General features: G+C 35.6%; 1 protein-coding gene across 4 annotated transcripts in view; it reads left to right on the top strand.

Moving 5' to 3' along the window:
- NCKAP1 (NCK associated protein 1) overlaps positions 1-13,922 on the top strand; it is a 53,440-nt gene that overhangs the window by 22,161 nt on the left and 17,357 nt on the right. For all 4 annotated transcript variants that reach the window (XM_064718234.1, XM_064718233.1, XM_064718232.1 and 1 more), the window contains 16 exons: positions 635-777; positions 864-954; positions 2,972-3,109; positions 3,761-3,809; positions 4,291-4,447; positions 5,083-5,139; positions 5,756-5,852; positions 6,114-6,220; positions 7,293-7,425; positions 8,699-8,780; positions 9,176-9,234; positions 9,817-9,962; positions 10,468-10,600; positions 12,253-12,372; positions 12,629-12,768; positions 13,470-13,601. In XM_064718234.1, the coding sequence (XP_064574304.1) occupies positions 635-777; positions 864-954; positions 2,972-3,109; positions 3,761-3,809; positions 4,291-4,447; positions 5,083-5,139; positions 5,756-5,852; positions 6,114-6,220; positions 7,293-7,425; positions 8,699-8,780; positions 9,176-9,234; positions 9,817-9,962; positions 10,468-10,600; positions 12,253-12,372; positions 12,629-12,768; positions 13,470-13,601 (1,784 nt within the window). The remainder of the gene's footprint in view (positions 1-634; positions 778-863; positions 955-2,971; positions 3,110-3,760; positions 3,810-4,290; positions 4,448-5,082; positions 5,140-5,755; positions 5,853-6,113; positions 6,221-7,292; positions 7,426-8,698; positions 8,781-9,175; positions 9,235-9,816; positions 9,963-10,467; positions 10,601-12,252; positions 12,373-12,628; positions 12,769-13,469; positions 13,602-13,922) is intronic.

Raw genomic sequence — 13,922 nt, 5'->3', positions numbered from 1 at the left:
GGTTGACTAAAGCAACTACAAAAGCATCTAAAAGTCTTATATTTAAACCCCCAAAAACACAGCAAAACCCAACAAAAAAACAAAACAAAAACCACCACCGAACAAACACAGGAAAAAAAAAGCACCCAAAAGAAAATCTCCCAACACCTTTTCCTGTTGGTTTCAACTTTCTTAATGTTCTTAATGTCACCTTGTTAGTTTTTGTCATTATTTTAAATTTGGCCAATTTAGATTCATAATATGAAAAAGGAACAGGTGTGTATTCTGTTACAAGGAAGGTGGGATATGTGATAGTCTTTTACATTTGGGTCTTATTAAAATACAGTTCATAGGCATGGCACTGCTGGCTGCTTAGTAACCAAGAAAAGTTTTCCTGTCTGTCAGGTAATCTGTGACACTTAAGCCTGGAAGGATTTATTTGGATGCTTTAATTTCATGAGTGCAAACAGTTCTGGGAATCTGAATGAATAAATTAAGGTTATAGAGAGTCACATGCCGCCAGAACAAGAACTTTGTTCAAAAGACAGCCCATTATATTAAAAAATGCTGAAAATTGGTGGAAATGTAAGGGGAAAATGTGTTATGCTTGTTTCTAAAAGTTTTTAAGTGATAATTTACTGGTTTTCATTTCTAGACTGTAAACTTTGATTTAACAAAGAACTACCTAGATTTGATTATAACCTACACAACTCTAATGATACTGCTGTCCCGAATTGAAGAAAGGAAGGCTATCATTGGACTGTATAACTATGCCCATGAAATGACACATGGAGCAAGGTAAAAAACTGATTGTATAAAAGATGTGTGTGATGTTGATGATAGCAACAGCTTCACCCCAGTGAATTGTTTGTTGTTGCTTTTAGTGACAGAGAATATCCACGCCTTGGCCAGATGATTGTGGATTATGAAAATCCTCTAAAGAAAATGATGGAGGAATTTGTACCTCACAGTAAAGTATGTAACTACTTTTCACAGGCATGCAGTAACCTTAATTGGGAGAAACAGAGATAAAAACTAAATGTGCAGGGGTTTGTTTTGTTGAAGGCCATTTGGAATAAATTTTACCTATCTGCTTACATTGAATGTCTAGGGCTGGGGATTACCTATTAAAAAGCACAACCTGCAGAAATACAGGAATTTAAATATCTGTTAATAAGGTGCTATTCTATTCACTAAGCATTAGAAATGTATTAAAAATCACTTGTGGATCATCTGAGAATAGTTACTTTTGTGTTTTGTGTTGGCTTGTAGCTTGAAGTTAGAGATTCACAATGTTTCTGTGAAGTTGATTGTTTTGCTCTGTGGCCATCCTAGATAAATGTGGTTTTCTGTTTTGTAACCTAAGGGACTTTGCTTTGGATTGTCCTTAAACTGGGAATCCTGGAGATCACTGTGTCTTTAACAGTAGCTCCTGTGCTCAAAAGCTGGCACTTTGCTGAGTTGCCTGCACTGAGTTAAAGGAGCTCAATTCCTTTGGTTCTTTCTGTACAGATGTTTCTAAGTTTCTGTTCTTACACAGTTGGTTGTGTTGCAGTTCCATGGTGTTTTATCTAGGCTGTATTTTCCTGTAAGAATACCTTGGAAAAGTTACAGAAGCCTCAACAAAATCAAAGTATTATATCTTGTTTTATCACTTCCCATTTGTTCACTAGATATGCTATTCTGTCGAAGCAAACTAAATTTCTCTGATCAGGACTGACCGACAATTATAAAGACATTACTTTCTAGGTGCTTGCAAATTATTTGCCTAACAATTACAACTTTGGAATCTTCAGAAGTAGCTTAAGTTAAATTTTAAGGTATTACCTAAAGTTTTTAAGGTTTGGGTTTTTCTTTACCTATTTTAAAGTTTAGGTACTGGTTGTGTTTTCCTTCTCTAGTTACTTTTCTAGATTTTTCTCAATTTCCTTAAACTTTTCAGTACTATCACTAGGAAGAGCTTTCCAGCTACTTTCCTAAGTGCTCTGAAGTGAAATAGTTTCCAATACTTCTAACTTGTCTGTAATCTTATTGGTGTTACACTTTCCATGATTCCTACCTTGTTAAGACTTACTTAGCTAAGGATCTCATTTACAAATAATCATTTCTGGTGCACATTTTAGCAAAGATGCTTTACTTCTCAGTATTATCTTTGTTTATGCTCTTGTATGTAATAGTGGATCAGTCCTTTCCATTGACACATTTGTAAAGATGCCTTTCAGTCCAATTTTTGCTCTTGTGATTATTCTGTGCTAGAAGCACAAATTGGGGTCAGGGATCTTTTCAGGTGCTGTACTACAGAAACATTCTTGGGCTGTGCTCTTGTGGAACTGCACCCTGAAGTTGTCAATGTAATCCCAGTTTGCAATCCCTACTGCTTTGCAGCAAACTAGTCCTTTGTATTTGTTTAGTCCTTTACATTTAGCTTTGGCAGGTGGCTTTGGTTTTTTTGCCTGCGTGACCTCCTCTACTCTCACACTACTGTTCTGGCTCCCTGAGGATTCGTTCAAGCACCAGTATTGATAAAAAAAGTCAGGGAAAAGACTTAGGATACACTTTCCCAGATAAGCTTACTTTGCTACAAAGATATTCCTGCAGACAGTGTCTGCTCAAAAGAATTACAATTTGCTACCATGGGGAAAGCCATACTAAAGGAAGTGGCAGGGAAGGGGCCAACACAACAACTGGGATGCTTGAATAAGTAATTAACAACTTCCAGTTGTGTATGAGAGGGCTTTTGTGCCTTATTTTATACCTTACTTTTTCCAAGTCCTCTAATTCTGAACTCAGAATTTTGTAACTCTAACTAAAATAATAGAAATCAAACTCTAGCCTGGAGTAGTCTTTTATGTGTCAAATAAGCTAGGTGCAATGGGGTTTATCCTTATGTTTAATTTCAAAACTAGTTCACTAAAATGTTTTGATGGCTGTTAGTAATAATGCTGAGGAAACAGTACTGACCATTGCCACTAATCATTAGCCTGCTTTCTAGTCCCTTTCAGATGCTCTGATCTCACTCCAGATGGTCTATCCTCGACGGAATCTCTCAGCTGACCAGTGGAGAAACGCACAACTGCTGAGCCTCATCAGTGCCCCCAGCACAATGCTCAATCCTGCACAGTCTGACACAGTATGCTCTTTTAATTTACATTATGGTAGAGTTAAGTAGGGTTTTCTGTAAAATAATTGTTGGATTACCTCTATGTGACTTTTAATCAGAGAAGTAAATATGCTGGTTAGAACACAGGGAAAGTTTTCTCTCCTTAAGTAAAGTTTCTATTACATTAACTTGTGCCTTCAGCTTCAGTAATTTGTTGACCAGAAAATGAGATGTTAACTTCTGCAGTTGTAAAGGGGAGGAATCCTGAGTACCCTCTCAGGTGTTTGTGTGCCAGGAGACTGGAAATCAGAGCTGGTCCTTCCTTTAAAATTTATATTTGCACTTGCTGCCTCAGCTGTGATAGGAATGGTTATCTTTCTGAAAAAAATTGAGGCTTTAATGGCTGTCAGGTTGTGATTAGTATCCATCAAAAGCCTTTCATTCTAGAATATTGTTAAATACAGTGTTTATTGAAAAGAAATATTTGTCAAAATTTGTTCAAGGTGTTGGAGGGTATGGAAGCTCACTTAATATTCTAACCCCCAGTTCTGAAGTGCTGAAACACTGAATCACTGTTAGTGGTCAGTGACCTTCTATGATCAGCATTTAAGGCTTTGTTTGTGCCTTTTTGCTAAGAAGTTCTTGTAACTAGTGTGCTACAAATTACTGTTTTTTTAACAGATGCCATGTGAATACCTATCTCTGGATGCAATGGAAAAATGGATCATTTGTGAGTAAAATATTCTGAAACAGCTCATGGTTGCATTAAAAAAATTGTTTAACATTTAAAAGACTACTTGCTTTCTGTACTGTGTAACAGCTGTGTTAATTACAGCTATTAATTACAATTAATAGCTTGATTAAATTTCATTTCTACTAATATGCAGTGAAGCTAGAATTTAGCATGTGCTGCTGGAATAGAGTGTGTCATCAGTTTGTTCCAGACTGACTGGAAGCGAGGGCTTCAGTAATTCTGATGAAAGTAGTCAAGTAGTATCAGCATAATGTAATTAATTTTACACAAATATTGCAAAAATACTTCCATTAGAAGTGGGGAGGGAGGAATTTTTAATATATTAGAGAATGTTATACATTAAAGAGTTTATTAATGATCTATGCAAACTATTTATACAAAGTACATAACCATCTCTTTGTTCTCTTATTTCTTTGTGCATCTGACTTGTGACATACATCAATGTGAACTTTTGAAGTTGGATTTATTTTGTGCCATGGAATCCTAAATAGTGATGCTACAGCTTTGAATCTTTGGAAACTTGCACTTCAAAGCAGCTCTTGCTTGGCTCTGTTTCGAGACGAAGTGTTCCATATTCACAAAGCTGCAGAAGATTTGTTTGTAAACATAAGAGGGTAAGTTTTTGTTCTTCTTTCAGAATCTTTGCTGAAAATGCCATATTTCTTGAAGGACTGTTTCAAACAGATTACTTCTGTTTCATATAAGTTCTGCTTAGGTACACAAACATTTCTGCTTGATATCTTGACTGTTTCTTTAATGCATAAGTTTTAGGGGCCTGATTTTATAACCACTACACCTTTTTTTATCTCAGTTCTGAAAGCCTGGTGAATCAGTCTCTAAAATGGCAAGTCTCTAAGATTGATGATCTCACCCACAAATCTCAATTTATTGAAGGGAAATGATGTTATGGATGTGGAGTTTGCTTGAAAAATTGCATCTTGCTGCCACTGTTTCTGCAGTACATTATATGAAAACTCAAAAATAAAGGAACAAAATTGCATCTTGCTACTGGAGATCTTAACTTTCTGAGTTTTCATATAATGTAGTGCAGAACCAGGAGCACTTCAGTAGAATGTATTTTTGGTTTGGGGATCTAGTTTTGGCATTTAGCTCTGCTCAGGAGCTGGTGTGTGTTTTCTGCTCTATCCTGCTTGCTATAATAACCTTGTAGCTCCTCCCAAGTCCCACTCAGATTTTCTAAAATGTGCTGCTGATTCTTATACCACACGTGATTGCTTTTTACTTGCAGCTACAACAAGCGTATTAATGACATCAGAGAGTGCAAAGAAGCTGCTGTTTCACATGCGTAAGTGTCTAAAAAGTTCTTCTGACAGATTTTAGGATTGGTTTTCTTAAAGCAAAATGATAAAGATTGTACAAACAGAATTTGTCAAATGCAGAATTAGTCATGCAGTTTTTCTGACAGATTTTAGGATTGGTTTTCTTAAAGCAAAATGATAAAGATTGTACAAACAGAATTTGTTAAATGTAGAATTAGTCATGCATTTTCAAATGAATCATTTACTGATTGTTCTTTTAAATCCGTACTTGCTTAATGTTACTATGGATTTAACTTCCCAAGTTCTGGATTATTTTTCAAATTATCAGGATGATAGTATTTAGTTTATTCAATAGTTATGTTTTGTCTGATTACAAAATGTGAAAGATTAAAAAGAAATGTTTTAATGTAGTCCAATTCACATCAGAGAGAGAGGGCAGAGAACTTGGGATTCAAGTTTAATGATGCTCCAAGAATATATGGTGTTGGTGATGAGGATGCCAATTTTTTGAACCACATTCTTCAAAATTCTGAACTTTTGCAGTTGGTATAATATAATCTGGCTATGCTTGGTGTTGAATGCTTTTGCAAATCAGGTATTCAGTGTCTGGCATAGTGGATAATGTATGTTCTTTCGATGCAGTGGTTCAATGCATAGAGAGAGACGCAAGTTTTTACGTTCTGCACTCAAAGAACTTGCCACTGTCCTGTCTGACCAGCCAGGCCTCTTGGGTCCCAAGGTAATGACAGCTTTTTTGGCTTGCATTTCTGCAAATACCAGCGTGTTTCTCAATGGTAAATGCAATATTTCTTTTCTTTTGGGGAAAAAACTCCTCTCTTCACTCCGAGAAAACCTACTTAGTTTTTTAAGTTCTTGGGTTTTAGAGACTCGTTGCCTCTTGAGTGCACAAACTATTCAGCTGTTGTGTGTATTGATAAGCTTGTGAACAATTGTGATAGGCAGTTGTTCACAAAAATTGTTTAAACAATTTGTTTTTCAGGCACTTTTTGTATTTATGGCATTATCCTTTGCTCGCGATGAAATTATTTGGCTTCTTCGTCATGCAGACAATATGCCAAAGAAGAGCGCAGATGATTTCATAGATAAGTATGTGCATTTTTAATGCAGTTCCTTCAATAATAGAATTACACAGACAAAATAGATGAAGGCAGTGGAATCTCAGAAAAGGTTGGCTATATGGAACAGCTGGGAATGTTCAGAAAATTTTTATTTGGGAATATTAAGTGTCCCATCAAAACAGAAAACTAGAAAGACTTGTCCTAGAAATTGGAGCACATCAGTGAAAATTCATATATAAAATAGAAATATTTTATGTAGGTTTTGGTTTTTTAACTGTGAATAGGCAAAAATAAAGGTTTTTTCCACATGTCTTCATTGATTTTTGCGTTGATAAAATCAATGAAGGATGCAAGAAAACTTTCAAAAAACTTTATTTCTTGATTTGTAGATTGTCTCTTGTAGCAAAACTGTCTTTTAAATCAGCTACACTTTAGTTATGTAATACATCTTTAGTGTCACCATAAGCAGATGGTAAAAATGAGAAATATGATTGCAAGATCTTACAAGTGTGGATAGGCAGGAGATTTCTCAAGATTGTTGGACACAAGGTTGAAATGAAAGACTGCAGGATTTTAAACAAGTAACAATCACAAGGCCATTTATAGAGCTGGAGTGGGAAAATCTTGGATTCTCTTCACTGGATTTAGGTGCTAAGGAAAGATGGAGGTTCCAGAGCCTCTCTGAAACAACCTGTGCTAGTATTTCACCATCCTCATGGCTTGGGAAAAAAAAAAACAAAAAACAAACAGAAAAGTAGTTTTTACACTTGTATTTTCCAGGTTTAACTACTTTTTGAGAAAAATGTTTTTGCAAATAGAGCTGTACAGAAGGCTTCTTATTCAGAAAAAGAACTGAATAGTTATACAAACCTTTGAGGATTACTATGGTGATATCCTGCTAACTTATGTCCTGTTGAGTGGATTTGAGCTTGCAGAGAAAATTACCTATGCAAGCTCCTTTTACAACATTAACAAATGCTTTTCTAATTAGCTATTGATAATTGCTTTAAAAGCAAGGTATAGGAGGAAATTCCCATGATAGAAATTTGTTTGAATATTTTTAGTGACATTTCTAAGCTTTTCCTTGGTTTTTTGTCCAGGCACATAGCTGAGCTGATATTCTACATGGAGGAGCTCAGGGCACACGTGCGGAAATACGGACCAGTGATGCAGAGATATTATGTACAGTATCTCTCTGGCTTTGATGCAGTGGTCTTAAATGAGCTGGTGCAGGTAAGGCAGCATCATGGTTCTGTCTTCTCAAATGTAAATTTTAACAAGGGCTTTTTGTCCAAAATGACATGATAAAATGCATCCCAGTTTGTGGAATTTGGTGAACGTTACGGAGTAAAACAGATTAACTTACTGTTTAATTCTGGGATTTAGACTTATATAAAAACAGGTTGATTTTATATAGAATCACAGAATATCCAGAATTGGAAGAGACCCACAGGGCTCATCAAAGTCCAGCTCCTGGCCCTGCACAGCACACCCCAACAATCCCAGCCTGTGCCTGAGAGCATTGTCCAAATGCTCCTGGAGCTCTGGCAGCCTTGGGGCTGTGACCCAAGCCCTGGCGATCCAACCACTCTCTGGGGGAGGAACCTTTTCCTAACATTTCCCTTTCCTTTTCCTAATATCCAACCTAACCCTCCCCTGACACAGCTTCAGACCATTACAAGTGGTATGAATTTATACACTTCAGTATTCATATATGACTGTTATAAGCACTGTTATGTTTAGAGACTGTAGAACAGGTACTGTCACTGAAGGAGTGTAGAAACCTTTTCTTATTTAGCCCAACCAAGAAAGGATAAACTTTCTGAAGTGCTTTGGTTTTATTCCCTGGTGACCCCACTAGATGGAGCCCAAGCTGAAATGAGGGGAAAAATGGGTTTGAATTTTAGTTGTCATTCATTCATAACAGCTGTCAAGCACCAGATTAGACAAGTGATTGAGAGGTAATTTGGATTTTTTCAGCCTTTAGGTTTCAATATTAGTTTTTTCTAGAATTATGAGGAACCTCTGCATTGCATTACTTAACAGAAGTGTGGTTTTTAGTAAAACTACAAAGATTTTTGTTACATTTTGTAAAATTTGAATGTTTAGTAAAATAAATTTGAATTTTTTTTAAACAAAAATTTTGAGGGAAGGGTTTTTTGGACGTAAAGCAATGCTGATGTGGGCTCCATTATATTGTGCAATAACCCAATTTTCATTGCAGACAGGACAGAAAATGTAGTGTAACTACATTTACTGACAGGTTTTCCCATTTTGAGCTGATATTGGTTTGGAAGCAATCTTTTCTAAGTATTTGTCATCAGGCAATCAATTAAAAAGTGAAAGCTATTAAATAGCACTATTTGAAATATTCCGTTGATTAAGTTACCTCTTGTAGGTTTTTGAACATTTCAGAGTATAGCTGATAAATGGGGCATAGATATTGACATTATTTCATAAACCAAGTTCAAAATAATAATAATAATAGACACAACATTTCTTTTAGAATCTTTCAGTGTGCCCAGAAGATGAATCAATCATCATGTCCTCTTTTGTAAACACAATGACTTCACTAAGTGTGAAACAAGGTAAGTTTAAATGATCTTTGGAAGATTGGCAGATTCCTCTGAAAAGTTTAATCACTTTTGTTTCATGTAATCAGTAGGAGGAGACAAACTGATTTTGTTCCCTTGTTTCTCTTTCATTTTTGTATCTGCTTCTTGTGGTGTCTCCCTTTTTCAAAGGATGCTATTGGGTAGTAATCCAACCTTTTAATACAGAAAACATTACACATATTGTCCTCTAGATATGTTACTTCCTTTTACTGCAACTGTACTGGATCAAAATTCCTGGGTAAAAACATGAGGTTCACTATCCAAATAATTCTTTAGTACTTTGGGGTTTTTAGAAGGTCTGATATAGCATATCTCAATTTGTTATTGTTTTCTAAGGGTTTTCTGTTTTATATTTTTTCCTGATGCAGTTGAAGATGGAGAGGTGTTTGACTTCAGAGGAATGAGATTAGATTGGTTCAGATTGCAGGTAAGAATTGGTAAATATGCAGGATGTTTCACTAACTTAAAACCAAAATGTTTCATAGATTACTGCTGTTCTAGGTTACTCTCACACTGCAAGTGGGTAACAGGCTATCTAAAAACAACCTACTCTTAAAATCAAACAAATACTTCAAGAGATAATTTGCTATGTTTTGATATAACTTTGTCTGCTTTGAGTACTTTTTGCAAATCATCCCTTGGGGTGTTTATAACAGTTCAGAAATAGAATGTGTTGAGGCTGAGCTGTTTGGTGGGTGTGCAGGGTGTGATTCAACGTGCCTACACTGCTGAGGGAGACATTACAAATTTGTGTTTTGCCAATACATTTGTTCAGTAGTTTGTCTGTGAATTAGTGCCATATCCAGTGGTTCTTTAGAGATTTCACTGAAAGGCAGTTTGCTGATTTTTAAGCTCTAGTGGAAAGAGAAGAAATCCCTGCATAGTCTTTAAATACACAGGTGTCCTATGCATAGCACAAATATTATTTAACACTGATATTGAGCAATAGCAATGGAATTTGCACAAAAGCTGCTGCAGATTTAACACAGAAATTGTGTTTTCTTTCCAGGCCTACACCAGCGTTTCTAAAGCTTCACTTGGCCTTGCAGACCATAGAGAACTGGGAAAAATGATGAACACAATCATTTTCCACACAAAAATGGTAGATTCTTTGGTGGAGATGTTGGTGGAAACCTCAGACCTTTCTATCTTTTGGTATGCTACTAACATAACTGTACAAGTTTTTTATTATTTATTGTTTGGTTTGTCCTTGAAAGTGTGATTTTTAAATAGCACACTTTGTAGGAAGATAGGCCAGTGGAAGAACCAATTGGAATTTCTGGTTTCTAGCAGAATTAGTTTGAAAAAGATATTTATGAACATTTGTCAGACTTATTCTGACAATCATATAATTGATCAGGAATCGTTTGCAGATTTTTTCTTAATACTTCTTCGCAAAAAGTGCAAGTTTTACAGTCCCTATGTGGCACACATCAGAATAAAAAATTATTATGATAATAATGTAAAATAGATGTGCCAATAAAATGCATAGCAAGTGAATGTAGAAAACAACCCAAACTTCCCTATACTTTCATCATTTTTTGGTATACCAAATGTGTTTATGATGACATTTGGTTTGTGTGAAGTAACCCTTATTTGCAGCAAAAAATATACATATTGCATTTAAATGTCTGATTAATAACTGATGAATTCTGTTCAGTTTTTATAGTCGTGCTTTTGAGAAGATGTTTCAGCAGTGTTTGGAGCTTCCCTCTCAATCCAGATACTCAATTGCATTCCCACTGCTTTGCACTCACTTTATGAGCTGTACCCATGAACTGTGCCCTGAAGAGGTAATTTTTCAATTTTAGTTATTTTCATCTCTTATTCAACCAAGAGTGAACTAGAGCTAAACACTGCAAGAAGGTGTTTGTTATGGCAATTTGACATTTGAGGGAGGAGAGTGCTAAAAATGTAAAAATGGAGGTAAAACAAGTAGATACCTTGTTAGCTGATTCTTCATGCATGGATCTCTAAATCCTTTTCTCAAGTGAGAAAGAATTTTGATCTCTGCTTTAAAGAGGGATTAGCTAGGGTACAAAAATTAGATGACTTTTCAGGCTTAGATGCTAATAAATCCTCTCTGCCTGTTAAAACTTAGAAGCAACAGTTTTCCTCTGAAATGATTTATACAGTCATGGCTGGGAGAAGGAAATAGGAAGCTGGGAGTTCTATATGGCTTGCTGCATTTTTCTTCAGTAAGAAAAAAAAAGTGATATACAGTATAATGCAAGCATTTGCTTTGGTCAGAACTGGGTAATGGAAACCTTGTTGGTTGGAGTTAGAATTTAAAAAATACTCTGGTGCTTGAAGAAATGGACTCTTTGTTAAAGGAAGCAGTTAGAATCTGAGGAAATTCTTTCTATTTTTGTTGTAAGGGCATAAATCCTTTAGTACATTTCCTGTATGTCCATTCACTTTGAAATTAGTTTGGGAGTTAACTTGGCCATTGTTATCTAGTACTTATGAAAATGTTGTTTTCATTGCTAACAGTGCTCATCTGAAACAATTAGTTGAGTAAGATTTATTGTAATATACACAATATGGAGTTTTCTTCTTTGAAAATAAAATTATTTTCTGCTAAACTTCATTACAGTATGCATCTATATAGATATTTTCCTTGTATGCTTTGCTTTAAATAGCAGACAATGCTATTTATATTAGACAAGCATTAAAAAGTTTCCAAGAAAGCTGAACCCTTCAGGACAAGAAGCATCTTTGAGAACAATTATAATAACAGTAAGAAATCAGTAGCCAAATTCCACTGGACACTAGTTACTGTGCATTCAGCTGCAGCAAGCACATTTGTCACAGCCAGCAGAACTTGAAATTCAATATCTGAATTGTATTCCTCAGTAACTATTATAATTTTGGAAAAATAATCTTTGCTGTGCTGCATACAGTGTGTCATAGTGTGGCTGATAGAAAGTAAACATCAGTGGTGAAAGGAGGATTTCAGCAAGACAGAGGCTGGGCTTGTGCAGATCCAGTGAGAAAGGAACAGAATCCAGAAATTAATGCAGCAGGGCTTTATTATTGACTTTCTCAGTGATCTGAAGGACACTGCTTTCTCTATAGCTTGAGTTGCATGCTCTTTTCCCCCTAGACTTAGTATTGGCACATACTAATGAAGAGGACATTCACAGAGACCTTGGAATATTGGACACATTAAAGCAGACTTGGTCCAAAATTAAATGTGAAAACCTATTCTTCAAACTTTTTTTTGCCTTTTTTTTACAAAGAATATTTTTAATGGTGACTTTGAAAATTTCATGGTTCAAATTGCTTCCAAAAACAAAAAAACAGCCAGGAGTCAAGATTATTGAGGACTAAATAATTTATTATTTCCCATATCCTAGTTCTATGATTAGTGAACTGTTCTCTGCAGTTCTATAGGACTGATGGGAGACTGAAAATCCTGTTTGCTTTTCTCCCTTTTGAACAGCGACATCACATTGGGGATCGAAGCCTTTCCTTGTGTAACATGTTCTTGGATGAAATGGCCAAGCAGGCTCGAAATCTCATCACAGACATTTGCACAGAACAGTGTACCCTGAGTGACCAAGTGAGTATGGTTATGTCTGTTTTAATATTTTATTTTATTTTAATTTGAGATTTTCTCCATTCAGCTTTCTGGGTATTTTCTGTTCGCTTTTTTCTCTGTGTTTTTGGGTAAGCTTTGTTTATAAAATTGAAGGTGGTTTGAGCAAGAATTTTTAATACTAGAATTGTGTCAAAGGAAGAATGTGTTATTTGTGTGATGAAATGTGCTAAAAAAACGGGATTTTAATTTGGAGGGGCTGTTTCTTTTTGTTTACTAGTTGTTGCCAAAACATTGTGCCAAAACCATCAGTCAAGCAGTGAACAAGAAGTCAAAAAAACAGACTGGAAAGAAAGGAGAACCTGAAAGGGAGAAACCAGGAGTAGAAAGCATGAGGAAAAACAGATTGGTTGTGACAAAGTAAGCTGTTTCTTCTGTTCTTTTCACCTTGAATCCCAAGTCAAAATGTGTTTCACACATTTCAATATGTTTTACATATGAGTGCTTCTTGCTTAATTTGTTTGAATAAATTTAATTGGCTGTAAGTTTGACAGCTTTGCAGTTTGTAAGCTTATGATGCTTGGGTGGCTTGTAGAGAGACTGAATTTTGTTACATAAGTAATAGGAATTTTTGTCACTTGAATTTATCCCTTGGCTGTTTCCTTTCCTGAGCAGAAAGAACCCCTGTGCTGTAGCTAGACTTTCTGAATAGTCATGTTAACTGTGGGCATGTGAGCCCAAGGACTGGGTGGCATCTTGGATTTTACCATGCTTTAGCTCTCTTAATTACAGCCTGGACAGGAAGTTCCTTCTGCCTTGTTAGTCACTTAAACATTTTTTCTTTTTTGGAGGGGTAAAAAAATACATATCTATATGTAGATTAAAAAAATATATCTCACATCACTGTATGCAGTGCAGATCAATATCCAGTTGTAGGATGTGTTCTTGGCCAAAATATTTGTTTTTAAATATGCTAGGAAAGTCTCAAAGCAGAACATGATAATGAAGAGTTAAACCTGTACTTGCTTTTGAAGCATTATCCATTCAGTATGTGCCTTCCAAGATAGTATACACTTCTGTTACATTAAATATTTTTATTAATTTCTTGTCTATTTTTAAAGCCTGGACAAACTGCATACTGCACTTTCTGAGCTCTGCTTCTCAATCAATTATGTACCAAACATGGTGGTTTGGGAGCACACGTTTACTCCAAGAGAATATTTGACATCTCACCTGGAAATCCGCTTTACCAAGTAAGAAACATTGATATACAAGATAAGTCTTTGCCAGTTTGTTGGAAATATTGTGTACTTGCTACATTAAACTAGGTTTTAAGGGTGGATTGTGAAACCTGTGAGTAGAATCCCAACAAAATGATTGTTAATTTTCATGTGCAGACATACACAGTAGTCAATTCTTGTTTTAAAATAAAATATGTTGAAATCCATATAATCTATTTAACAACCAGGTCCTGCATTTCCAATCCTGTGTATTTTGTAGAAGCTGATTGTTTTTAGGCATGTATGAAGATATGTATTCCCACCATTCTTGAGTATTGGAGTCCACTGCCTTGC

Source organism: Zonotrichia leucophrys, chromosome 7, assembly GCF_028769735.1.
Source record: "Zonotrichia leucophrys gambelii isolate GWCS_2022_RI chromosome 7, RI_Zleu_2.0, whole genome shotgun sequence".
Classification (NCBI taxonomy): Eukaryota; Metazoa; Chordata; class Aves; order Passeriformes; family Passerellidae; genus Zonotrichia; species Zonotrichia leucophrys.
The sequence above is the reverse complement of the archived record's forward strand: the minus strand, read 5'-3'. Positions and strand labels throughout refer to the sequence as shown.